At 41.4% G+C, this 25689-nt stretch overlaps 1 protein-coding gene across 2 annotated transcripts in view; it reads right to left on the bottom strand.

The window, feature by feature from the left end:
* Positions 1-25689, bottom strand: part of OTOF (otoferlin) — a 432592-nt gene that overhangs the window by 128649 nt on the left and 278254 nt on the right. For both annotated transcript variants that reach the window (XM_033938296.1, XM_033938297.1), the window contains 6 exons: positions 24147-24327; positions 21660-21780; positions 13924-14024; positions 6454-6544; positions 6233-6349; positions 2067-2219 (listed from right to left, as the gene is read on the bottom strand). In XM_033938296.1, coding sequence (XP_033794187.1) covers positions 2067-2219; positions 6233-6349; positions 6454-6544; positions 13924-14024; positions 21660-21780; positions 24147-24327 — 764 coding nt within the window. The remainder of the gene's footprint in view (positions 1-2066; positions 2220-6232; positions 6350-6453; positions 6545-13923; positions 14025-21659; positions 21781-24146; positions 24328-25689) is intronic.

Here is a 25689-nt window from a genome sequence, read left to right as displayed (position 1 = left end):
GCTTCAGTTCTGATGTCCCCACCAATAGCAGGTTACATCAGAGGGGGTGGAGATGTCAAGTATTCAGTGTATGGACTCTAGGGCCCCAAGACCCCATCCTGTTATCTTTTTTTATGGTGTCAGCAGGATTGTGACTGAAAAGTGGAGCACCATGCCTTTGGAACAAGCAGTCCAGTAGTAGCACTCAGGCCTGGGCTGTCTGCTCCTTCTGCAGTGCACTTCTGCCTCATGACGGAGTACATTAATGCTCTTGTGCTGGTTATGTTGGAGTTTGTGGCTGAAGAGTGAAGCACACTGGTGCCACTGGAGCCCAATCAATATTTGTTGCCTCCAGAGGCAACAGTGCTGCACTTTACAGCCTTGATCCTGTTGACACCAGTAGCAAGAGCAATCCTTACTCAGCCATGGTGTGCAGAGAACAAGGTATGCTGCCGGTCTGCAATACACATCCTTGTGCTTCACAATACACTAGTGTGTTGCAATTCACAGGTTGAGAATTTCTGCATTAGTGCAATAAAAAAAAATGTAGCACCAATACACAAGGATCTAGGTATCATTGTAGACAATACGACGAAACCTTCCGCCCAATGTGCGGTGGCGGCCAAAAAAGCAAACAGGTTGCTAGGAATTATTTTTAAAAATATGGTAAAAAAGACTAAGAATATTATAATGCCCCTGTATCGCTCCATGGTGCAACCTCATCTGGAGTATTGTGTTCAAGTCTGGTCTTCTTATCTCAAGAAAGATATAGTGGCGCTAGAAAAGGTTCAAAGAAGAGCGACCAAGATGGCAAAGGGGATGGAACTCCTCTCGTATGAGGAAAGACTAAAACAGTTAGGGCTCTTCAGCTTGGAAAAGAGATGGCCAAGGGGAGATATAATTGAAGTCTACAAAATTCTGAGTGGAGTAGAACGGGTACAAGTGGATCGATTTTTCACTCCATCAAAAATTACAAAGACTAGGAGACACTCAATGAAGTTATAGGGAAATACTTTAAAAACCAATAGGAGGAAATTTTTTTCACTCAGAGAATAGTTAAGCTCTACAACGCGTTGCCAGAGGATGTGGTAAGAGCGGAGAGCGTGGCTGGTTTTAAGAAAGGTTTGGACAAGTTCCTGAAGGAAAAGTCTATAGTCTGTTATTAAGAAAGACATGGGGGAAGCCACTGCTTGCCCTGTATCGGTAGCATGGACTATTGCTACTCCTTGGGTTTTGGCCAGGTACTAGTGACCTGGACTGGCCACCATGAGAACAGGCTACTGGGCTTGATGGACCATTGGTCTGACCCAGTAAAGGTATTCTTATGTTCTTTGATGATTAAATACAATACAATATAATAAAACTTCATATAGCCCACAATTTTCAACAGGGAATCATTGAGGCTTACAGCAAGACGGTTACATTTGTGGTACAGTGTTGTTGGGAAGTGAGATTAATAATGCCAGTTACTGGTTACTTATTAGGAAGTAAAGAAGCAAAGATGGCTGTAGAAGTGGGTTGCCATGCTGCTACCTTTATGACAAGGTTCTTTCTGAGTTCAGTGAGGAGTTCTGAGAAACTACGGTACAGAAGAACACTGAGGGGGTGGTTGAGGAGGACACCAGATGGGTAAGCCTTGGTATGATCACTCTGCATGAGGTCCTCAATGCAGTTGGTCCTATAGTTGAGGACTAGGTTTTGGCCTAGGTACATTCTTGAGCTGGCAGGAAGAAGCTGGCCAGTAGGGAAGTAGATTCCAGAGGTATGCTTTTTTAAAATGTTCTTTCTTTTAATAACTAGCATGCTGCCTATATTCCAGGTATCTGACTGTAACTAGTATAAATAAATCATCACAAGATAAATCTGCATCAAATTTCAGTGATTCTTTAGAGCGCTTTGTTGCCTCCAGCAACTAGAAGAGAGGAAGATTCACACAGGGCACGTGGCGTCCCTATTATTAAAATCAAATTGCAGCAAAGGGCAAGTAGACAATTCCAGCTGCCAAAATTGTTATGCACTTTGCCACCTGCCATTGCTGTCAAGGTACCTTCTCATTCTTCCTAGAAATCTGGGTGTTCAAAGCTTACCTTGAGGAAGACAGTTTTCACTTTGCCACAGTCTTTGCCCATTTCCTCATCCACAATAGAGTAGAGGATGTCTTTGGAAGGAATTCGGGCATAAGCGATGCGCTTGTTGTTGCTCATCATCCAGACGAAGATGTCAGGAATACTGTGTTGTGGCTGAGAGACACCAGAGAGAGAGACTTGAGTGATGGAAACACAAGAGACAGGCAGACAAAAAAGCAATATAAGACACAGACAGATATGAGAGACAAACAAATATGAGAGACAAGAGAACTAGAAAGACACGACAAAGGGATATTAGAACATACACAGTGGCATAGTAAGGGTAGGAGGAGCCCAGGACAGTGACGCCCCCCCCCATGCACTCTCATTCCTTCCCTGCCCCCCCACTCCTTCCCACCCCCCATTCTACACTTGCGCTCTCCCTCCCCCTTCGTACCTCTTAATCTTCGCCAGCACGAGTGGTTTCTGCATGCATGCTCCTCACGTCAGCATTGGATTTCCCTCCGACATCACTTCCTGGTCTTGTGACCCAGAAGTGATTCAGAGGGGAACCAGGCTGGCATGAGCAATAGGCAGAAGTTGCTCACGCTAGCGAAGATAATACGGAGGTAAAGGATGGGGGGAAGGATGGTGGGAGGGTAGCGTGGTGTGGTAGGGTAGGGCCGAGAGGTATCAGTGCCCCCACCGACTTGGTGCCTGGGGCAGTCGCACTCCCCCTTTACTATGCCACTGGACATACAGTGAATGCATAAAATGAGTCATAAAGACATATGAAAGAAGTAAGGAGATGAGAAGCAGGACAGATAAAGACATAAGAAGAACATAAGAGTTGCTATACTGGGACAGACCGAAGGTCTATCAAGCCCAGTATCCAAATCCATCTTAATAGCAGCTTATGGACTTTTGTATTTGGAAATATATTTGTAATTATGACCTAACTGTATTAATAATGGCACTGATCTACCTGCACTAGCAACTCTATTGAATGTCCGCATCAAACTGTCCATTGTAACTTCCTGGGTAACTGATCAGTGGCGTACCAAGGGGGGAGGAGGGGGTCCCCGCGTGCATGCCCCAAGGGGGTGCACAACTGGCCACCCACCGGGGAATAGGCTGCCGCCGGGAAAGGCTGCCACTGCCGCTATCGGGAACAGGCCAGCGCCGAGTTCTCCCTCCCTGTTTTTCTTCCCCGTGGGGCCGACCAACTCTCGCCGCCCGACGTCAATTCTGATGTTAGAATTGACGTTGGGCGGCGAGAGTTGGTCAGCCCCGTGGGGAAGAAAAGCAGGGAGGGAGAACTCGGTGCCTGACTGTTCTCGATAGCGGCAGTGGCAGCCTTTTCCCGGCGGCGGGAGCAGCAGCATGTTTCCCAATGGCGGTGGCATGGGGGAGGGCAGGGAGAAAAAGAAAGAAAGGTGCCAGGGTGAAACAAAGAAAGAAAGAAAAAAAAAAAAATGGGGCACAGAGAGAGAGAGAAAAACAGACATAGAGAAAAAAAGGGGGCATGGAGAGAGAAAGAAAGAAGGGGGCAGGGTGAAACAAAGAAAGAAAGAAAAAAATGGGGCAGAGAGAGAGAGAAAGACAGACATAGAGAAAGAAAGGGGACATGGAGAGAGAAAGAAAAAAGGGGGCAGGGTGAAAGAAAGAAAGAAATGGGGCACGGAGAGAGAGAAAGACAGAGAAAGAAAGGGGGCATGGAGAGAGGAAGAAAGAAGGGGGCAGAGTGAAAGAAAGAAATGGGGCATGGAGAGAGAGAAAGACAGACATACAGAAAGGAAGGGGGCATGGAGAGAGAAAAAAAGAAGGGGGCAGGATGAAACAAAGAAAAAGTTGGGAGAGGGAATGAGATCTGGAGGAGAGGAAGCATACAGGAGGCTGAAAGAAGGGAAGAAATATTGGATGCACAGTCAGAAGAATAAAGTGCAACCAGAGACTGATGAAATTACCAAACAAAGGTAGGAAAAATGATTTTATTTTCAATTTAGTGATCAAAATGTGTCCGTTTTGAGAATTTATATATGGTCTATATTTTGCAATATGGTCCCCTTTTACTAAACCACAGTAGCGGTTTTTAGCGCAGGGAGCCTATGAGTATCGAGAGCAGCGTGGGGCATTCAGCGCAGCTCCCTGTAAAAAGGGAGGGGTATATTTGTCTATTTTTGCATAGTTGTTACTGAGGTGACAAATGCAAGCAGTGTCTCACTTCCGGTTCACCACACAATTGTTTCCCACGTACACACCTTTATAGGACCCGCAGGGACCCCTGAAGAAGACTTTTTGTCGAAACGCGGACCATGTTGGGTCCTGTATCCCTAGCGGACTAGGTCCTTTAAGGCTCTTATGTGGATGATTTACTTTTATGTGGATGGAATTATTTTATGTGGATGATTTTTGTGTACCTTTGGAACTTTGATACTTTCAAATAAAGTCCATTTAGGAACATCGTCACTACACAGAGTTTTTTTGGTTTTCTCTGGATTTTCTTCTTTGTGGAAATTTTGGGGTCAATTCCTTTTGTTTTTTGCTTGTTGACATTGCATAAAGTCATCTGCCTTGACCTCTTTGAAAACCCGCGGAATATAAATGATAATTAACATTTTCTCTGCATACAGTGTGCTTTGTGTTTTTAAAATTTTATTGTTGGAAGATCATTTTGACTTGGCCACGAAGGTAAGGGGGAGGGAGGGAGGGGAGCTGCTGAAAGACATCTAGTAATCCTTGCAGGCTTGACTGTGCAGGGAATTATTTTTGTAAAATCATGTTTTGTTATGTGACTGGCATTATTTAGACTTTAATTTCTCTGAATGAATAGAATGAAAATGATATAAAATTACTTGCTTGTTTTTATGTGCGTGCACTAAAGGAAAGTGGAGAGAGAGTGGGCTGAGGATGCTGAAGGGAAATGGGGAAGAGAGAGTGGGGAGAAGACGCTGATTTATAAATTGACAATTGTACAGAATATTGTTTCTTTTTATACTTTAATATAATAAGTTCAATATAAAACAATTCAAGGCTTGTGTGGATGGAATCAGGTGGTTTGTGGGGATGGGGACCAAGCTTATGGGGATTAGTCCAATAAAATGGTATTTTCTTATTTCTCATTATTTGTTTTATTTTTATTTCTTAATTTGTAAAGTGGTGATTGTTATGTATCAGATTTTTCAAATTTACATCTACTGTCTTTTCTCTATGCTAGAGAACCCTAGCTGCTTTACCCCCTCCCCACCTTTTACTAAACCGCAATAGCAGTTTTTAGCACAGGGAGCCACGCTGAATGCTCCGTGCTGCTCCCAATGCTCATAGAGTTCCTATATCACGGTTTAGTGAAAGAGGGAGTTAGCCTTTCCTCATAGGTAAGTCTTCCCATCCCTTTTATCATTTTCGTTGCCCTTCTCTGTAACTTTTCTAATTCCATCCCAAATTAATTCAATGTTAGAAAATCATGTTGCCCTATCCTATGATACTATTTTATTTGGAACATCTATGAGATTCAAGAGTCATATTTCAGCAAATACAATAAACTTTTGTTAATACTGACGGGGGTTGCCATTCAACATATTACTGGAAATTGGAAGGATTATACTAAACTTAATTATATCTTTTGGTGGAATTCAGTTTGTCATATTTATAAAATGGAGAGAGTGCTTGCTATACAGCAAGGGAATTATAATAGTTTCAAAAAGATTTGGGGGCCATTGATTGCATATTCTAATGATTAGACACCTTGGACACCTTTTTATTACATAGGACTATATTTAATGTGGGGATGGGGAGGTATGTTATGTGATTTAATGGGTTTATTCCTGCTGAATGGGATGGGTGGGGGAGGGGTCTTTTTTATATGCATTTGACAATAATTGTTAGAATGTCAAGTGATTTGTACGAATTATCTGATTGAATTTTGTACACTTGTTGCAAGAGTTAAAACTGAATAAAGAATTTAAAAAAAATGTTGCTGAATGAATGATGATACTTCCTTGCTCCTCACTAATAGCTAATTTTTAAGTACATCAGATGTAAGTTATTCATGCCATGTTCTCCACATGCCGTCAAAATGTGAATGCCTCAGTCCCACTCCACCATAAACAAATTTCTTCTGTGCCTAACATGAACTGTGGGAACCCAGTGGACCATGTTTATGGTAGGAGGATGAGCCCCAAGCACACCTCATCTGCCAGGAATCGCAGCTTCTGCAGGAAGTTCTGCACCAGTTTCAGCTTGTCCCTCACTGTGTTCTTCTTCACCTGTGATCGCATGCTCTTTGCCTGGGTTGCCATATTCTCCTGAAACACACGTCCAAAGTCCAGAGTCAGAGATGCTCAAAGAGCGTAAAATATTGTCATTTTTCCCCTTTCCCCTTTAATTCCCTGACCACCAAAACTCTTACCAGTTCTCGCATGCAGGATCTGAGTCTCTCTCTGTCCAGTCTTGTCCTTCCATTCTGGTTCTGGTCCTTGTTGGCAAGGGTCACATAACGCCTGAAAGATATGTTCAAGCATTATCTCTGTTTGGGTACTGTCAGATGAAAACCTAACTCTAGAGACAATGAAGGACTTTGGCCCTGATTCTATAAACGACACCTGAAGTTAGGTGCCTAGATCGGTGGCGCCTGCTGACCAAGGCACTTAATTGTTTTAATTAGTGCTGTTAATTGAAAGTGCCATTAAAAAACAATTCAAAAAATTAATTAGCTGGTAGGTGCCTAACTTGGTAGATGCCTACCACCCCGCAGTCGGCGTCTACACCAAACGGGCAAATTTTATAAGTGCCCATAAGTTAGGCACCAAAATAGGCACCATTCAGCGTGATTCAAGTAAAATTGGGTGCTGTTTAGTGAATCACGATGAGTGGCACCTATTTTGGAGCTGCACAATAAATAGGCCAGCTCTAGGCACAACTAAAAGTTAGGCAGCCATATGAGCGCTTAAGCACAATTAAGAGCAGCGATTCTGTAACAAGGCGCCTAACATGTAGCCACGCCCACGCCTAACATGCATAGCGCCTATTTTTTGAAGGCCGTCTAAATTGTTAGAAGAGCCTTGTTACAGAATCGCTCTTTCTTGATAGGCGCCTAAGTTTCAATCAGTGCTGATTAAAAATCTATTTGGCTTGTAATTCAATTCAGATAGGTGCGTATCTAGTTGGGCGCCTCCAAAATAGGTGCCTAACATTAGGCGCTAGTTGCAGAATTTGGGCCTTAGTGCGGAGTTTGGGCATGAGTTGAGTTAGGCGCTGTCATATTAGGCCAAGAAAACCCTGGCTTAATATACCGATGCCCAAGGTATACATGCCCTATTAGAATTAATTAGGAGATTAAAACAAAAATCAACAAGCACACCTCACATCTACCCCATAAAATACATATCAGTAAAAAGAAAAAGCACCCCGGTAGTGTCTTAACACTACCCTTCTTTAAAAAAAAAAAAAAAAAATCTTTATTCATTTTTACATCTTACATCAAGTGCATGAATACCGTATTTTCACAAATATAACACGCACACGGGTATAGCGCGCGGGAAACCTAAATTTATGTAAACAAATTATTATATAGCGTGCACACACGTATACCGCGCATGCTGCTCCATGAATTTAAATCTCCTTCTGCCGTCCCGACTCTCCCCTCGCCGCCCTGCCCTCTGCCCCGAGTCTCCTCTTGTCCTGACTCTCATTTCGCCGCCCTGCCCCGAGTCTCCTCTCGTCCTGACTCTCCTTTCACCGCCCTGCCCTCTGCCCCGAGTCTCCTGTCCCCCCTTGAAGGTCTGCCTGTCCCCTTTGAAGTCCTGTCCCCCCTTGAAGTCCTGTCCCCCCTTGAAGTCCTGTCCCCACCCTGAAAGCCTGATGCCCCACCCTGAAGGACCGCTGGCACCCCCACCTCGAAGGACCACTCGCACTCCCACCCTGAAGGACCGCTCGCACCCCCCACCGACATCCGATTGATCCCCCAGCCCCCCCCCCCCGCACGGAGAAGCTGCCTACCGTTGGTTCCCGATGCCAGTGAGCCCTGCTGCTTCCTCTGCCGGCGATCCCGCTCCTTCTCTGAGCCCTGCGCTGCTTCCTCTGCTGCGGTCCCGCCCCTTCTCTGATGTCAGAGAAAGGGTGGGACCGCCGGCAGAGGAAGCAGCGCAGGGCTCACTGGCATCGGGAACCAATGGAAGGCTGCTTCTCCGTGCGGGGGGGGGGGGGCTGGGGGATCAATCGGACGTCGGGGGGGGTGCAAGCGGTCCTTCGGGGTGGGGGTGCGAGCGGTCCTTCGGGCTGGGGGATGACACGGACGTCGGGGGGGGGGAACTATGTAAAAAAATTGTACAACGCGCTCACGCATATAATGCGCATGGTTATACTCGGTTTGTAAAACCGTGTATAACGCACGCGTTATATGCGTGAAAATACGGTAATTGACATTTGAAATGGAATACATCACTTGAATTTCTATCATTTTTAACATTAATACATAAAATTTAATCCCTTCCCTCCCATCCATCCCATAACATATGCAATCAAATATATCATATAAATATTCTTTTCTACTGATCTAAACACTTAATAAATTCAGAATCCCCCACCCCATCCCCTCATTTGCAATTGTACTTATAATGGAAAAATGGTATCTATTCATTACAATAATTTGTCAATGGCCCCCAGATCTCTTTAAATTTATTATAATTCCCTTTTTGTATAGCTATTGTTCTTTCCATTTTATAAATGTGACACAACGAATTCCACCAAAAACTATAATTGAGTCTACTCCAATTCTTCCAATTACTTGTTATATGTTATACGGCGACCCCTGTCATAATCAATAAAAGCCTGTTATTTTTTGATGAAATTTGTCTCTTTGTTCTCATTGACATACCAAATAGAATTGTATCATACGATAATGCCACAGGATTCTCCAATAAACAATTTATTTGGCCCCAAATTGATTTCCAAAAGGCCAAGATAAAAAGGGACAATAGAATAATAAGTGATCTAGAGTCCCTGGCTTCAAGATTACAGTGCCAGCATCTATTAGACTTAGAGCTATTTAACTTTTGTAATCGAACTGGGGTCCAAAGTGCTCTATGCAGGAGAAAAAACCAAGTTTGTCTCATAGATGCGGACACTGTACATCTCATCCACCAAGACCAAATTTGTGGCCATTGAGATGCAGAAATTTGATGCTTAATCTCAATACTCCAAATATCCCTAAGACCAGTTTTAGGTTTCTTATTTACAAATCCATTTATCATTTTATACCACTGCGCGGCCTGATGTCCCAGGAAGTCCACCTGAAAGCATAAAAATTCCAAACTATATTGATTGTTAAGATTTTTCCATTCAGGGAACCCTGCCTGAATAGCCTGCTTCAGTTGCAACCATCTAAAACTTTGTGATTTATTAAGACCATATTTATGTTGCAACTGTGAAAAATCAAGCAGTTTACCATTTGAAATAACATCCAAAATACGTATACCTGCTATCATCCAGTGCTTCCAGATCCTGGTCAGAACCGTTTTCATACTACCTGTTATTCTGCCTTTACCTATATTGCTTTCTTTAGAATGTTCTTGCCAATTAGATCTGAGACCTCTAGGCCTCACTTTAAGCAATGGAATGGTTTGGTATAGGTTCAGGATTTATACAAATGATCCAAACATTGTATAGCTCCCCTGTTGCTAGATTATATATTAATAATAATTCATCAGAATGTTTTAGTCTAAAAGGAGAGGTTAGACAAGGCTGTCCCTTATCTCCTTTGCTTTTTGATATTGTATTAGAACCCTTGTTATTAGCTATTCAACAAACGAAGGAGATACAGGGTACTCCTTATTCAGTTCGAGAATACAAAATCTCTACTTATGCAGATGATATTTTGCTTTATTTGAGAAATCCTGAGACAACCATTGCTTGCTTACTTGAAATGATTGAGAAATTTGGAAAATTTTCAGGTTACAAAATAAATTGGAATAAATCTGAAGTTCTTCCACTTAATGTTTATTGTACAAAAGGATTATTCAATTAATTTCCCTTTGTCTGGAAAGATGAGGGAATAAAGTTTTTGGTATATGGATTAAAAAACACACTGGAAGAAACAATAAAATTGAATGAAAGATGTTTATTACAAAAGGTTGCAGAATTATATGAGCAATGGAATCCTTTACATTTATCCTGGTAGGGGAGAGTCCAAACTATCAAAATGATGATTTCTCCTGTGGTTTGTTACCAAATGGGTATGATACCAGTTTTTTTTTCATGGGTCTTTTTATAAAAAATTAAATAGTATTATTACAAAATTTATTTGGCTGGGTAGACTTGCTAGAGTGGCCTTAGTATCTCTATAAAAACCAATTGCAGAGGGAGGGGTAAATTTTCCAAATTTTTATAGGTATCATCAGTCCTATATTATGCGCCAGGGTATGTATTGGGTCCTCCCAGATCTCATGGAAAAGCTCCCAGATTGGCTGCGGTTGGAATGTCAGCTCTTGTTTCTTCTGAGGCTGTGTCATGTTCTTAGTATCAAAATGCCCAGGTTGTATAAAGATAACAAAATATTAACAGATATATGAAAAACTATAAGCTATATTAATAATTTAACACCTATTCCAATATAAAATTCTACAAATCAAACTATATGGTTTAACTCCAAGATCCAAATTGGCAGATTTAAGATCGTCTGGATTATAGCTGGAATATGTATTTTAGAAGATATTATATCTAATGGTAAACTGCTTGATTTTTCACAGTTGCAACACAAATTTGGTCTAGATAAATCGCAAAGTTATAAATGGTTGCAACTGAAGCAGGCCATTCAGGTGGGGGGTTGCCTAAATGGAAAAAATCTTAATAATCAATATAGTTTAGAGTTCTTATGCTTTCAGACGGACTTTCTGGGACACCAGGCCGCACAGTGGTACAAACTAATATCTGGATTAATTATTAAAAAACCAAAGAATGATCTTAGAGACATTTGGAGCATTGAGATTAAGTATCCAATTACTGCATCTCAGTGGCCACGCATTTGGTCTTGGAGGATGAGATATACAGTGTCTGCATCTATGAGACAAACATGGTTTTTCCTGTTGCTTAGAGCTTTCTTGATCCCTGTTCGTTTAAAAAAATTAGATGGCTCTAAGTCTGATAGATGCTGGCATTGTCATCTTGAAGCAGGGACTTTAGACCATTTATTATTCTATTGTCCATTTATTATGGAATTTTGGAAATCAATTTGGAGCCAGATAAATTGCTTATTACAAAATCATGTGGCATTAGCATATGACACAGTATGATTTGGCATGGCGATGAGGGCCAAGAGCCAAATATCCTCTAATAATAATAAACTATTGCTCATTTTGACTGGGGTTGCCACACAACAAATAATACATAATTGGAAAAGTTGGAATAGACCGAACTTTACTTTTTGGTGGAATTCAGTATGCCATATTTATAAAATGGAAAGAACATTAGCCATTCAAAAAGGGAATTTTAATAAATTTCAGGATGTGTGGAGGCCATTATCAGAATATTGTAAAGAATAAGTATACATTTTTCTTCCCTGTTAAGTACAAATGAAAAATAGGACGGGGGGGGGGGGGAGTTACTATTGAAGACAATGATTTTATGGAATCTAAAATGTAGGGAGGGAGGGAGGGGGATAAATTTAATTTGATAAAGATTAATTGTAAAATCTCAAGTGAATTATCTATGTTACAATGTTAATATCAATTTTGATGTACTTGATGTAAGTTTTACAATAAATAAAGAATTTTAAAAAAAAAGATGTTCTTAAAACCTATCTTTTTTTCCCAGGCTTTTGAGGGTGGGTGACGCCCTGGGGTCTGAGGAGGTGATAACTTCCACCTCTGGGGTGTGTGATGGACCTGTATGGTGAACCTTGTTTCCTTTATTTCTATATTTTTACTTAGAATATACTTTGTGTATGTTTTTCTGTCCTTCCTTGCTTTATATTCTTTAGTATGTGAACTGCTCTGCTGTGCTTATTGTTCTAAGGCAGTATATCAAGTTTTCAAATGTACCCACCAGCTTTTCTGGCATAGCTGGTTTTACGAAAGGTTTGGACAAGTTCCTGGAGGCCAGGTTCCTGGAGGAAAAGTCCATAGTCTGTTATTGAGAAAGACACGGGGAAAGCCACTGCTTGCCCTGAATCAGTAGCAGTGTCTCACTTCCGGCTCACCACACAATTGTTTCCCATGTATTCACCTTTATAAAACCCCGAGGAACCCCTGCAGAAGACTTTTTGTCGAAACGAAGACCATGTTGGGTCCTGTATCCCTAGCGGACTAGGTCCTTTAAGGCTTTTATGTGGATGAAATTATTTTATGTGGATGATTTCAGTGTACCTTTGGAACTTTGACACTTTCAAATAAAGTCCATTTAGGAACATCGTCACTCCACAGAGTTTTTTTGGTTTTCTCTAAGTTACAATGTCCAAGTTCCGTCTAGGCTCTTTTGTAAAACTTTAGGTTATACATGCTGTACGACTAAGTCTAAGCCAGCCCACGTCCCGCCCAATTCCCATCCTCAACACGCCTCCCGAAACGCCCCGTTTAGCTTTGGTCGTTCAGCGGCACTATGAAGGCCTAGGTCGTTTAGAAATATGTCCAAAACCCGGTTTTATTATTGGCACTTGGACGTTTTTGAGAAATGTTCGTCCAAGTGCCGACATAGGCTGGTTTTTGGACGTTTTTCTCTTTCGATTATGAGCCCCTTATGTTCTAACTGTGTACTGTTCATTTTAGAATTTTATTGTTTCTTTTCCTTTTTTTTAATGTATTGTCCAGGTTGCATTGGCCATGATGGAAACATATCTTGAATTTTCCATGTCCATCAGTGACATGGACCAGCCTGTGAAAGGACCAGCCTTTTTCTTGCAATCATGGGGGCAATTTTCAGAAACTCTGTAGAGCTTGCAGGCCCTTGGGAAGTCATTAAACACAAAGTCTGATCAATATTATGCATACTGCCAACTGCAAGAAAGCTGCAGTTTGCTCTGGAGAGCCCCATGTGGGGATACTACTTTAAACATAGGCACCTTATAAGCTTTCCTCAGCCAGTTCCATAGCACAGATCTTGTGGTCTGTTCATGAAATGGTGGTATATGAAGCTAAATAAACCATAACAGATTTGTGATGAGATATTCTTAATAATAATAACTTTATTTTTATATATCGCAATACCACAAACAGTTCAGATCGGTTTACAGAGGAAGAGACCGTATACAGACAGCGATATTACAAAAAGCTTTCAAAATTACATTAACACGATAAGATTAATCAAATTTTTCCTGGAAGTGTTTTAGAAGTGCATCAAGGCAGAAGTGGAGTCAGAGAAATTTATCAAAGAGACAAGTTTTGATTGACTTCCTAAAAGTTTGGTAAGAAGGTGCGTTTGAGATAAAGTTGGTTAAACATTTATTCCATTTGCCTGCTTGGAATGATAATGTTCTATTGATGAATCTCTTGTATAGATCTCTTGTAGATACAGCCCTTCAAGGATGGGAAAGCGAACAAGCAGGCGCTACGTGTACAAGTTGTACAAGGAAATTCAAAATGATGTGATAGATAGATTGGGGATGAACTTGCTATGGTTTTGAAGCAAAGGCAAGCAAACTTAAAAATAACCCTTGCTTCCATGGGCAGCCAGTGTAGTTTTTTGTAATATGGGCTTACTTGATCCGATTTCTTGAGACCGTAGATGAGACGGACTGCAGCGTTCTGAACGATTTTCAATCGTTTGATATAACTCTAAGCTAGCTCCATCCATGTCAATAAAAAGTTCAGAGCTCAGGGCCTCCACCAACTATACTATTGTCCCTATCAGTTCTTTTGCATCTTTCCCTGCTCTTCCTTATTACACTCACAAGCATCCACTGCTGAGCTCCTCCAGGACACCACGTAGCCGGCGCTCAGGGTATGACTTCTCTGTCTTTATCATCTCATGGACGTCATTCAGCCCCTCCTCCTGCAAAGACACACAAGCGACCCATGAGAGAACACCAGCGATACATATAAAAAAAAATAGCTTGTCATAGCTTGATACATTATAGAAATACCTGAAACATTAACAGCAATTCATTACCAACCGTGTCAGGAGGGGAGAACCTGTGGCAGATGAGCTGTTCTAGTGACTCTTCGAACTGTATTGAGATTTTATTTGGCATGGGTTTTAGCGCCGGCAGCGGCGGTAACTTCTCCAACACTCATATGAGCATCAGAGCAGTTACCGCTGCTGCCGGCGTTAAAAACCACGCTAAATGTTAGTAGAGGAGGGGGTTCATTTTTACAGGGTTTGCTTAATTTTTGCTGTTTCTTCCTTTTTTTTGTTTTCTTTATAATCAGTCTTTTTGTACGCTTTTTATATCTACATTACACCTCTTTTTTCTTCATATTTCTTTAACCTGTAATTAATTAATTCTTCCTTAGTTACTGTAATTAGATTATGAGCCCGCTGGGACAGAGAGGGATAATCTCTTTGATTGAAAGATGTATCCCTCATTTCTATTGTATTAGTATTGTAAACCACTTAATGCTTATGTACAAGCGGTATATTAAATGTAATAAATCCAATCTATAGTGACACCAGTTGTTATTTACAGCCAGACCCAATGAATGGATGGTTAGTGCTGTGTTGTATAATAAGATTGACCTGCATTTCATCTCTGGCACTTATTCTTGCTGAACCAGCACTTACAGACCTTGAGGGAAGGCTCATCAAATATTGATTTTCTAATGACAGCTAGTGGACACCCAAATAGTAATGTTGGGAGAGATACTGAAAGGGGCTGTGGCGTAACCTCTTGTCTACCGTCCAGGGGTTCTTGCAGATTTAACTTGCTGCATATATACGAAAGAATGCAAAAAAAAAAAAAAAAAAAGATAGAAAACACTGATAGTAACCATGCCTACTAAATTTTTCAAGAAACGAACTGAAAAGCAATACGGAGGCAAGGTAAACAACTCTCCTACAAAAAATGGAACATGTTTGTACAACGGAAGAGGCATGATTCACTATTAATTAAATGGAGGAAGAAATTTACCCCCCCCTCCTTTTACAAAACTGCGAAAGCATTTTTTAATGCAGGCTAGCGTGTTGCTCCCGTCACTTAAAGGAACTCTATGAGTGTCGGGAGCAGCGCAGTACATTCACCACACCAGCCAGTGCTAAAATCCGCTTTTGCAGTTTTGTAGAAAAAGGAGTGTGGGGGGGTTAGTGTTGAGGTTAACAGATCTATCACAGAAAAGAAGGATATCTCTTGAACATGGTGCCCTATTAGTACAGTAAACATAATATGGATGAAAGTGTTATCAACTCTGACAGATATATTACATTTAGGGCCTGATATTCAATGGATTTATGCTCCTAACTTTAAGTTATGCCCTTAAATTGGTCTCTTTGAAAATTTACAAGGGCTGAGTGCCTAAATTTATACCCAGAATTGTACTAAAGTATTACATTTAGGGGAGTGAAGAAGTAGCCTAATTGTTAGAGCAGTAGTGCTGCCTGATTCATGGAAAATTTTTCAATTCGATTAGGCCTAATGAATCAATTTTTCAGTTCAATTCGATTCACTTTTCCTGCCCAATTGGGCATTTTTTTTTTTTTAAGTGTCCTGGTGGGTTTATTTTGTAGTCTTTCCACCAATCTCTCCCCTCCCTTTTCTCTCTCCAAATCCATGTCAGCGCTGTGGTGTAAACAAATAATCAAAAAAGATGTTTCCTTTCTCTGTTAGGTCCTAGCTCACACTTGCTGTCTAACACCAGCTCTGGCAGGATACACATTTCAAATCTGACATATTGTAATCACAAAATAGAAAATAAAATTATTTCTTTCTACCTTCTATTGCCATATCCAGCATTTGTTTCTTTCCCACTATCTACCATTTCTCTCTCTCTCTCCCTCCCTGCCTTGTGGCCTGGGTCAAACCTCTCTATTCCCCTCCATTCAGCATCTTTCCCTTCCTTTCCTCCATTATGATGTGCAACATTATTTTCTCTCTCCTCATGCACCGTTTCTCTCTGCCCTCCACCCTATGTCCAACATTTTTCCCTCTCTGTTCTCCATGCATGTCTCTCTCCTCTCCACCATATGCAGGATTTCTCCCTCTCACTCCTTTCTACCTCTTATCTCCTTTCCTCCCCTCCAGTCCAATTATTCCTCTCTTCTCTCTCCCACCATGTACAAAATATTTCCTTCCCTCCCATCCCCCTGAGCAGCAGCTTCCCCCCCCATTCTCCTGTGTAGCAGATTTCCATCCCTCTCACCCTCCCATCCCCCTGTGCACTAGTTTTCCATCCCTCCCTCCCATTCCCCAGTGCAGTAGAACCCCACTGACTCTCCCACCGTGAGACCTGACATATCTCTAAGGCCTCCTACAGCAGCCTTGGCAGCAGCAGTAGACAGTCAACAGCAGCATTGCTCTGAATGGGTTACTCGTGGCCTACCCCGCTAGGGATTCCCTCTGCTGCGTAATCAGTGATGTCATTGGTGACAGCACAGGGAAGGCTCTGGCGGGGCAGGCCATGAGCAGCCCGTTCAGAACAATGCCACTGCTGTCCATCCAACGCCATCACCATGGCTGCTTTAGGAGGCTTTGAAGGTGTCAGGTCTCACTGGGGGGAAGATGTTGGTCACTGAATCAGTGGGTTTGATTTTTTTGCAAAATGAATTGATTCGAATCGATTCACCGGAGTTAATTGGTGAATCGAATTGAATTGACAAATTGGGCAGCACTATAGAGCAGTGGGCTGGGAACTGGAAAGCCCTGATTCAAATCCCACAGCTGACAATGTTCCCTCTAAGGACCAAGCAAAGGACTGAGTTGATGTGAGCTAAATTTTCCGTTACATTACCCTGATGGTATTATAAACACTGTACATTACAAATCAAGAGTTACAAATATAAATAAAAAAAATATATAAAGAAATCTGTCTGGCCAGACCGATAGTTCTATTTCATGCTTGTGTTCGTCTTCTGGGCAGCACTGTAGGAGTACATTTAGGGTCAAGCCATCCCATTAATACATATTGCAGAAAGAGAACATACTGGTACCATGTTGTGTAGAGCTGAGAGTGAATAGGGGTAATCCATGAGTCTGGATCTATGTTAGACCATCCATGAGATGGATGGTCTAACAGAAAAAAAAAAAAAAATTCCTTGATATAAATGCTGGAAGTGCAAATGTTAATAACAAAATAGGGACAATGCTCCAGTAATTGAAAACAAGTGCTACTGTGGATTTCTATCCAGCTGTTGCTATACAACCTGATTTTCTAAAATGAATGAAAAAAAATTCTGTATGCCTAGTCAGCTGGAAAGAGAAGGCACATGTTGAACTGGAGCTTGGTAGGGCAGGATTAATTCTTTGAGGGCCCCTAGACACACAAGTACACTGGGCCCCTTGGCCTTGCCCCAACCCTGCCCCACCCCCATTTATCTGTTTTCTTATTTAGTTCTTTATTTCCACTTGTATTTCTTTCTTTTTTTAAATTCAAAACAAACAAAGATTAGCATACCAGTGCACAATTTTTCTTCTATGCCACCCCCAAACATCTCTGAACACATTTTCCTTCCAAATATATTGTAAAGCAGTAATACTATCCAAAATATAAATCTATATTAATAACCATGTTTACAACACATCTCAACTGCCTCACTCTACGTCAACCAACTGTAACCTATAAACAACCAAATTTGTAACTCCTCTAGTACGTTCCACTCCATGTATGTTAACTTGTAACGAAATAACAAGGCAAGCGGTCCACCAAAGAATCCAACATGAAACAAAAGAAGATCAGTAGAAAAAAAGGACATTCAAATCAGGTTTATTCAAGGTGCTCCCAAGAACCATGCCCGATGCATTTTGTCAAACAAGGCTAGTCAACGCTATCAGAAAACCATGTCTTTCATACACACAGAACACAGATACACCCTCACCCAGTATGGAATAAGTAATCACAAACTAAAAATAGAAATATGTAAATAAAGGTTAAACTAAACCGCCAAGAAGCCAAACTGCAAACAGTGAAACACCACAGAAACAATGACACATAGCCCCCTAATACTCTGCAAAATATAAATATAGCAGATGTAAATTTGAAGAAACTGACACATTTTGATCACTATTGAAAATAAAATCATTTTTCCTACCTTTGTTGTCTGGTGATTTCATGAGTCTCTGGTTGCACTTCCTTCTGACTATGCATCCAATCTTTCTTTCTTCCTCCTGCATACTTCCTCTCCTCCAGACCTCATCCCAACCAACATCTCTCTCTGTCCCTCCATGAGTCCAACTTTTTCTTCCTCTCTCTCTGCCTGCCCCCTGCAAAACAACACACTCCATTCTCTCCTCCAACTTTAAACTTTTTATTCCTCTCTCTTGCCCCCTCCCCTTTCTTTCTCTCTCCCTGCCCCTTTCTTTCTTTCAGGCTTTCTTTTTTCTGCCCCTCCCCTTTCTTTCTTTATCTGTCTCCGCCACTGCTGCTGATTTCGCAAAGCCACTGCCCTCGATTTCCCCCTGCTTCCCCGACGCAATGGGCTCACAAGCCTTCCTGCCCGACGTCAATTCTGACGTCGGAGAAGATGTTCCGAGCCAGCCAATCATTGCCTGGTTGGCCCGGAATTTCAGAACTGACGTCGGGGTGGGGGGGGGGGGGGGGGAGGGGGGAGGGAGGGAGGAAGAAGGTTTGTGGGTCTGCTGCGTCGGGAAAGCAGATGACCATCGTGGCTCAAAAGAGAAATCAAGGGCCCGGGGCAGCTGCTCTCCTTGCTCCCTCCTAACGCCGGCCTTGCCTGCCAATTTAACCGAGAAGGGAGGCGTTCTGATACTTTGGGGGAGGAGGTGAGGCAAGTGATTGCTTCTCCCCTGCAGCCAAAATTGTCCTTTTCAGAGGGGCCCCGACACACGGCGGCTGCTCCGAAGTTTTCCTTCTGCCGTAACTTCCCGTTTCTGACAGGGCAGATCGCGGCAGAGGGAAAACTTCGGGGCAGCCGCCATGTGTCAGGGCCCCTCTGAAAAGGACAATGTAGAAGGTCAATGAAGAAGATCAGACCGTGGGGCCCCCTGGATCTGTTGGGTCCAGGGCAGCTGCCCTGCTTGCTCCCCCCTAATGCCCGCCCTAGGGCCCCCCTGACAATTCCGGGCCCAAGGCACGTGCCTCCTGGGCCTATCCTTTAATCCGGCCCTGGAGCTTAGAGCTCAATCACCATATTGGGGCCAAAGTGCCATGGCTGTGGTATGAAGAGTAGAGAAGACCGAAGGGCACTACAGAGTTTTATCTTGCAGCAGTTGCTGGCTTCAGTTTTACAGTACTTGAAATATTTGAAAGCTCTCTTATAATAATAATAATTTATTTCTTCTATACTGCCAAACCAGTAAAAGGTTCTAGGCGGTTCACAGCAAGATAAGGCTGAACATCCAGCCAATTTACAATACAAGAAAAGCTGTTTCTAGAAGATACATAATGCCTATAGATTAAAAGTATTAACATTAGAACACTTAAATAGTTGTGTTTTTAGTAATTTTCTAAAATTATAGTAAGATGGAACTTCTAGCATAATTTTGCCAAACCAGGTATTCAATTTAGCTGCCTGAAAAGCGAGAGTTCTCTCTAAAAATATCTTTAAACGATATAATTTGACAGAAGGGTATGTAAATAACTGGACTTTACACATGTAGGCTTGTTTGAGTAATTTGAGGAGAAATGGGAAACAAGGTAACCTGGAGACATACCGAAAATTGATTTGAAGCAGATAAATGAAAATTTCAATAAAACTCTGTCCTCTATCGGTAACCAATGTAATTTTTGGTAATAGGGAGTAACATGTTCCCATGTTTTCAAACCAAAAATCAATTGAACAGCAGTGTTTTGAACCACTCTTGGAGGTCCTTTTATCATGCTGCATTAAACCGCCTGCCGCGCTAGCCGCTAGCGCCTGCATTGAGCAGGCGTTAGTTTTTTAGCCGGCCGTGGGGGTTAGCGTGTGATGAAATGAAGCGCTAGCGTAGCTTTCTAAAAGGACCCCTTAGTTTTTTGAAAATTTTCTTATAGGCACCCAAGTAAATTACATTGCAATAGTCAAGGATACTCAACATCGATGGCTGCTGAACCAACAGACGAAAGGAAACTGTATCAAAATATTTCTTAATTGTTCGTAGTTTCCAAAGAGCTGAGAAACACTTCCTGAGGAACTACATGAACTATTTGAAAGACTTCTTATGAAATATAACTGTCCTAATATGAATATATAAAAAACATTTTTATACTTATTTAAACCCCAAATGCTCAGAGATGTGTAGCCCTTAGCATTTGGGGTTTAAATAAGTATAATATGTTGTAAATATATATTCATATTAGAACAGTAATATTTCATAAGAGGTCTTTCAAATAGTTCATGTAGTTCACTTTAGATCTCTATTTTTCATAATAGTGTCAGTTCCTTGTTCTTCTATTTTCAGTTTTACTTGTTCAGGTGTGCTTAGCCTGGAGTATAGAGGCTACAGCATAAGTTATTTTTCTTGACCAGGGCTGGGGGGGGGAGGGTGTAGGGAAAGGGAGAAGAAGAATAGATAGGAAGAATGAGATTTGGAGAATTAGGTGACATAGAAAGGGAACATGGAGAAAAGAATAGATTTTTGGGGTAGGGGAGCTTTACAAATTTGCAAGAAGGTTCCACAAAAAATCCAAGTTTAGAGAGAGATTTGAATAAACACCTATCAAATCCACTGTGTAGTAAGGGCTAGATTCACTACGCTTATCGATTGTGTACCAATTGGTTTGCGACCCCCACCCGATTCACTAACCTGTGGTTGATCATCTCCGATCTGATTCTGGTCCATGTACGCAAATGAGAAAGTATATAAAAACGCAGCTCACAGCTCTGTAAGCATGCGCAGACCATCTACAGACAAAGAAGATGGTCTGCGCATGCTTCAGGATCGCTCACTAGCGATCCATGTGGTCGGTGGGGGGGAGGCGCTCTTCCGATAGTCCCCATTTGCATGCTAACCCTTCAGAATTCGTCGGCCTGCCGCGGATCGGCCACGGATCGGACACAATCAGTCAGGTTAGTGAATCTAGCCCTTAGTTACCTGTACAGCCTCTTCCTCTCTCTTTCTATCTCTTGATAAGCATATTTGTTTCCTAGTCTGGTAAGTCTTAGAAATAATTAACTAGAGCAATTTAATCAATGTTTTAATTAGGATTCCTAAATTTGTACAGTTTCCTAATCATTACATAATCCCACTGTATAAAGATAAGCTTGGGTGCCCTGAGAGTAATGTTATTACGGGCTCTCTAGAGCAGTGTTTCTCAACCCTGTCCTGGAGAACCCCCTTGCCAGTCAGGTTTTCAGGCTATCCACAATGAATATGCATAAACTTGATTATATACAAATGTCTTTCATGCATATGCATTGTGGATGGCCTGAAAACCTGACTGGCAAGGGGGTACTGCAGGACTGACTTGAGAAATACTGCTCTAGAGGTCCCGGCAACAACTAATTTCAGCTTGAATTAGCATAGGAACCATGTCAGTAGAGACAATTTATAGTACGCCTCCAGTGACTACTAAGACGTTATAAGATAGCAGCAGTTCTGACCAGTTTGTCTGCAATCTTGTCCATAATGTTGGCATTGTAGAGCCTTCGTCTTTGGTCCTGCCACCAGCTCTTTATGTAAATACAAGGCTTCTTTTCAAAGTAAGGCAGATGGAAGTAGTTCCTGCAGCGGTGAAAGAGAAGCAGAGTGTGCACAGGATTGGCCAAAAGCAAACATTCATTGATGCTCTCCTCCCCCCCCCCAATAACATTTAGCAGTGAAGAAGTGAAATATTACTAGCATGGAAAAAGAGATGGTAATGCCTTTCTACAGGACATTTACAGGAACTCATTTGGACTACTATGTGTAGTTCTGGAATCATCTATGTAGGACGTATGTGGTTTCCAAACCTGTCCTGGGGGACTTCCAGCCAGTAACTTTTTCAGGATATCCCTAAGGAATATGCAAGAGATGAATTTGCATTAACTGTCTCCATTGCAGGCAAAGCTATCTCATGAATATTCATTGTGGAATTCCAAAAACCTTACTGACTCAGGACACGATTGGGAACCACTGATGTACGCAGATTAGAAGCAATGAAAAGAATGGTTACAAAATGGGGCAGCCCTATGAAATGAGATTTATTGGCTTTAGAATAGAGAAGGGAGAAGCAGGATACAATACAGACTTTCAACAACCTCAAAAGTATAAATAATGCACAAGAAACAAGCAGTTGTCAGTGGAAAAGAAGTTCTAAAACAAGGCATCATGGTATGAGGCACAAAGGAATAGACTTGGGATAAGGACTTGTGGGTGCCTAGGATGGCCTCCCAATGGAGATAGTACGAGAAGGCCAAAACATTCTCAGATTCAGGAAAGCATGGGATAAACACAGGGGATCCTTACTGTGAAGAGAAATCCAGAGAACACATGGGTACTATGGCACTATTAGTTGTAAGGCACTAATATCTAAATCAATTCAGGGATGTGTCTTATACTCAGTGTACCTTATCCACTCACACTCATCCCACAACAATTAACATTCATTTCAGAGGACCTTCAGAGGTGAAATTCTCATAGTGGGCCAAAAGTCAAATATCTCCCCATAATAATAAACTTTTCTTTATTATGACTGGGGTTGCCATTCAACTTATTTTGAGGAATTGGAAAAACAGCGATCAGTTAAATTATACTTTTTGGTGGGAATCTCTATGTCATACTTTTAAAATGGAACGTATGATGGCCATCCAACAGGGACATTATAGGAAATTTATGGTTGTTTGGGAGCCATTGACAAAATTCTATAAGGAGTGCTTGTTGATTTTGCCCTTTGATCATACAAGTCCAGGGTGGGTGGGAAGATACTTTTAATTTGAGTGCAATTGTTGGATATGTAGAAAGGGGGGGGGGAATGATATATGTATTTGTCATAAAATATAATTTGATAGAATTTAAGTGCTGTTAAAGTATAAAATGTATGTATAATATGTTGCACTTATTTTTGGTTTTAAAATGAATAAAAATATTTTTTTTAAAAAGAAATTCTCATAGTGAACAGCGATGAATATGGCTATTTCACCGGAACATCTTCATCGGTCTTGAGATTTAATCACTCATTCTGAATCTCCACATTCATACTTAACCTTTTTCTTTTTTTCTTTATACGAGTATATTATGCTTATATTTTTACTTTACTTAACTTGATGCTTAATACTTAAACTTAGTGAGAGCCAAAACATTTATCTGAATTGCATCGGGGGTTGGATCAACGCCAACACTAATTCATGTTTCACCCTGATGGGACTGTCTTAAGGCAATACCCCCTTTCCACAGCTCTCTCCAATTTTCTCCTGAAGAGCTGTAGAAAGGGGGTATTGCCTTGAAACAGCTCCATTGGGGTGAAACATGAATTTGTGTCGATGTTGATTCAATGGTAGGATGCAGTTAATAGATCTATGTCTGTCCAACTAGATTTCTGGAAATAGAATATCAGGCATTCTCTCTTTCCCAGTGACATCTTAAAAAGTAGTTAAAGCTAAGACAAATTCACTTTAATTTCCCTAGATCATTCAGGGACTCTGGATGATGACATTGCATTGCAATCAAATTCATGAAAGGATAGGTAACATAGCACCAATGACGTGCGGTCAGGGTCTTCACCCCACCCCCTAAAGGCCCTGAGAACACTGCTTTGAATTTGATTGGTTGAGCAGACAACAGGCAGATGCTGCTCAGCCAATCAAATTCAGATCAGTACTGTTAGGACCTTCAGGGGGTTTGGAGAATCCACAGCCCATGAGCTCTGATTTTTTTTTCTGGTTTACTTTTTGTTTGTTGCAGTTTGACTGGTAGAGCAGGCTGCCTATTCATCAAATCAAACTGCAAACAGTAAACAAAAAAATTAAAAAAGCAGGGCTGTAGAGCTAGGGATTCACTGAATCCCCTGAAAGCTCTCACTGCATGCCATTCCATAGAACTAAGTAACTGATTCAATGGCTATCTCAGTCATTGGATTTCATTTTTCAGGACTTTATTTCTATAGTATTTACCTATCAGTTATAAAGGGCTTCATTGCTGGAGTCATAGAAACAGAAACCATCTCTCCATCATCATCGGCTTCATCGTCGCTTGAGTTCTGAAGGAGTTCTGATTCTTCCTCATTGCCATCTCCATCTCTCTTCTTCAGCATACTTGGCTTTGATATCCCATCAATCTGGTTCCCATAGTTGCCTGCATAAAAATAAAACTATAAGGATCACTCATGATACAACAAAAAGACAGAGCGCCTTGTGAGAAAATATATTCAAGCAGGGACTACAACTCGTGACCTCCAATTGTTACAACTTTCCTAGTTTTGTTAAAGGACATTCTCCATTGTATCTCAAATTATTATGAAAACTTTTACTTTACATAGTATTGATATTGTACACAGGAATAGAAGAGGTGATCTAAGAAGAAATATCTAGCACAACTTAGACAAGTGAAGTAGATAAGTTGATGTTGGTGGTGGTGGGGAGTTTCATTCTGAAGCATTTGCAATCTATGTATGAGGAAAGTGGATTGATTTTTCACTCCGTCAAAAGTTACAAAGATTAGGGGACACTTGATGAAATTACAGGGAAATACTTTTAAAACCAATAATAGGAAATTTTTTTTATTCAAAGAATTGTTAAGCTCTGGAACGCATTGCCAGAGGCTGTGGTAAGAGCGGAGAGCGTAGCTGGTTTTAAGAAAGGTTTGGACAAGTTCCTGGAGGAAAAGTCCATAGTCTGTTATTGAGAAAGACATGGAGGAAGCCACTGCTTGCCCTGCATTGGTAACATGGAATATTGCTACTCCTTGGGTTTTGGCCAGGTACTAGTGACCTGGATTGTCCACCTTGAGAATGGGCTACTGGGCTTGATGGACCATTGTTCTGACCCAGCGGCCCAACAGCACGAACCGCCGCCGCCGCTCCTCTTCAAAGCAGCCTGCTGAGGTAGGCCGGCCGGCTGTAGCAAACCTCGCAGGCCACTCTCCACCAGGTAGCACGTTCCCTTTTATATATATATATATATAAAAGGATGTGCTAATTGAACGCCACATAAAATAGGGAGACTCAGTGGGTTAATGTCTACTCTCTGTTTCAAATAAATTTGAGCCTAGTGGCTAGAGCACTGGGTTTGAGATCCAGGTGTGCTTAGTTCAAATCCCACTGATGCTCCTTATGATCTTGGATAAATCATGGCGGGTCCAAGGCTGTGGAATGCTTTATCAGGCTATTTATGTTTGTGTGCAGGTTTAAAAAAAAACTGTTAAAGACACTTTTTTTTTTTGTCCGGGCCTGTCTTTGAATTTTTCGTTAGAGCATTGTATGTTGTTATCTTTTGGTTTATGTCATGAATCTGTTTTTTAACTTATTGCGAATGTATTTTTGTAAAATGTTTAGGTTTCAGGTGAGTTATAAATTGTTGAAATAAACACATTAAATAAATAAATCACTTAACTTTCCTTTGTCTCAGGTCCAAAATTAGATTATGAGCCTTCCAGGGACAGAAAAATACCTAATGTAAGTCACCTTGAGCTACTGTAAAAGATGTGAGCAAAATCCAT

The sequence above is a fragment of the Geotrypetes seraphini genome, chromosome 3 (genome assembly GCF_902459505.1).
Source record: "Geotrypetes seraphini chromosome 3, aGeoSer1.1, whole genome shotgun sequence".
NCBI lineage: Eukaryota > Metazoa > Chordata > Amphibia > Gymnophiona > Dermophiidae > Geotrypetes > Geotrypetes seraphini.
This window is presented reverse-complemented; position numbering and strand designations above follow the sequence as displayed.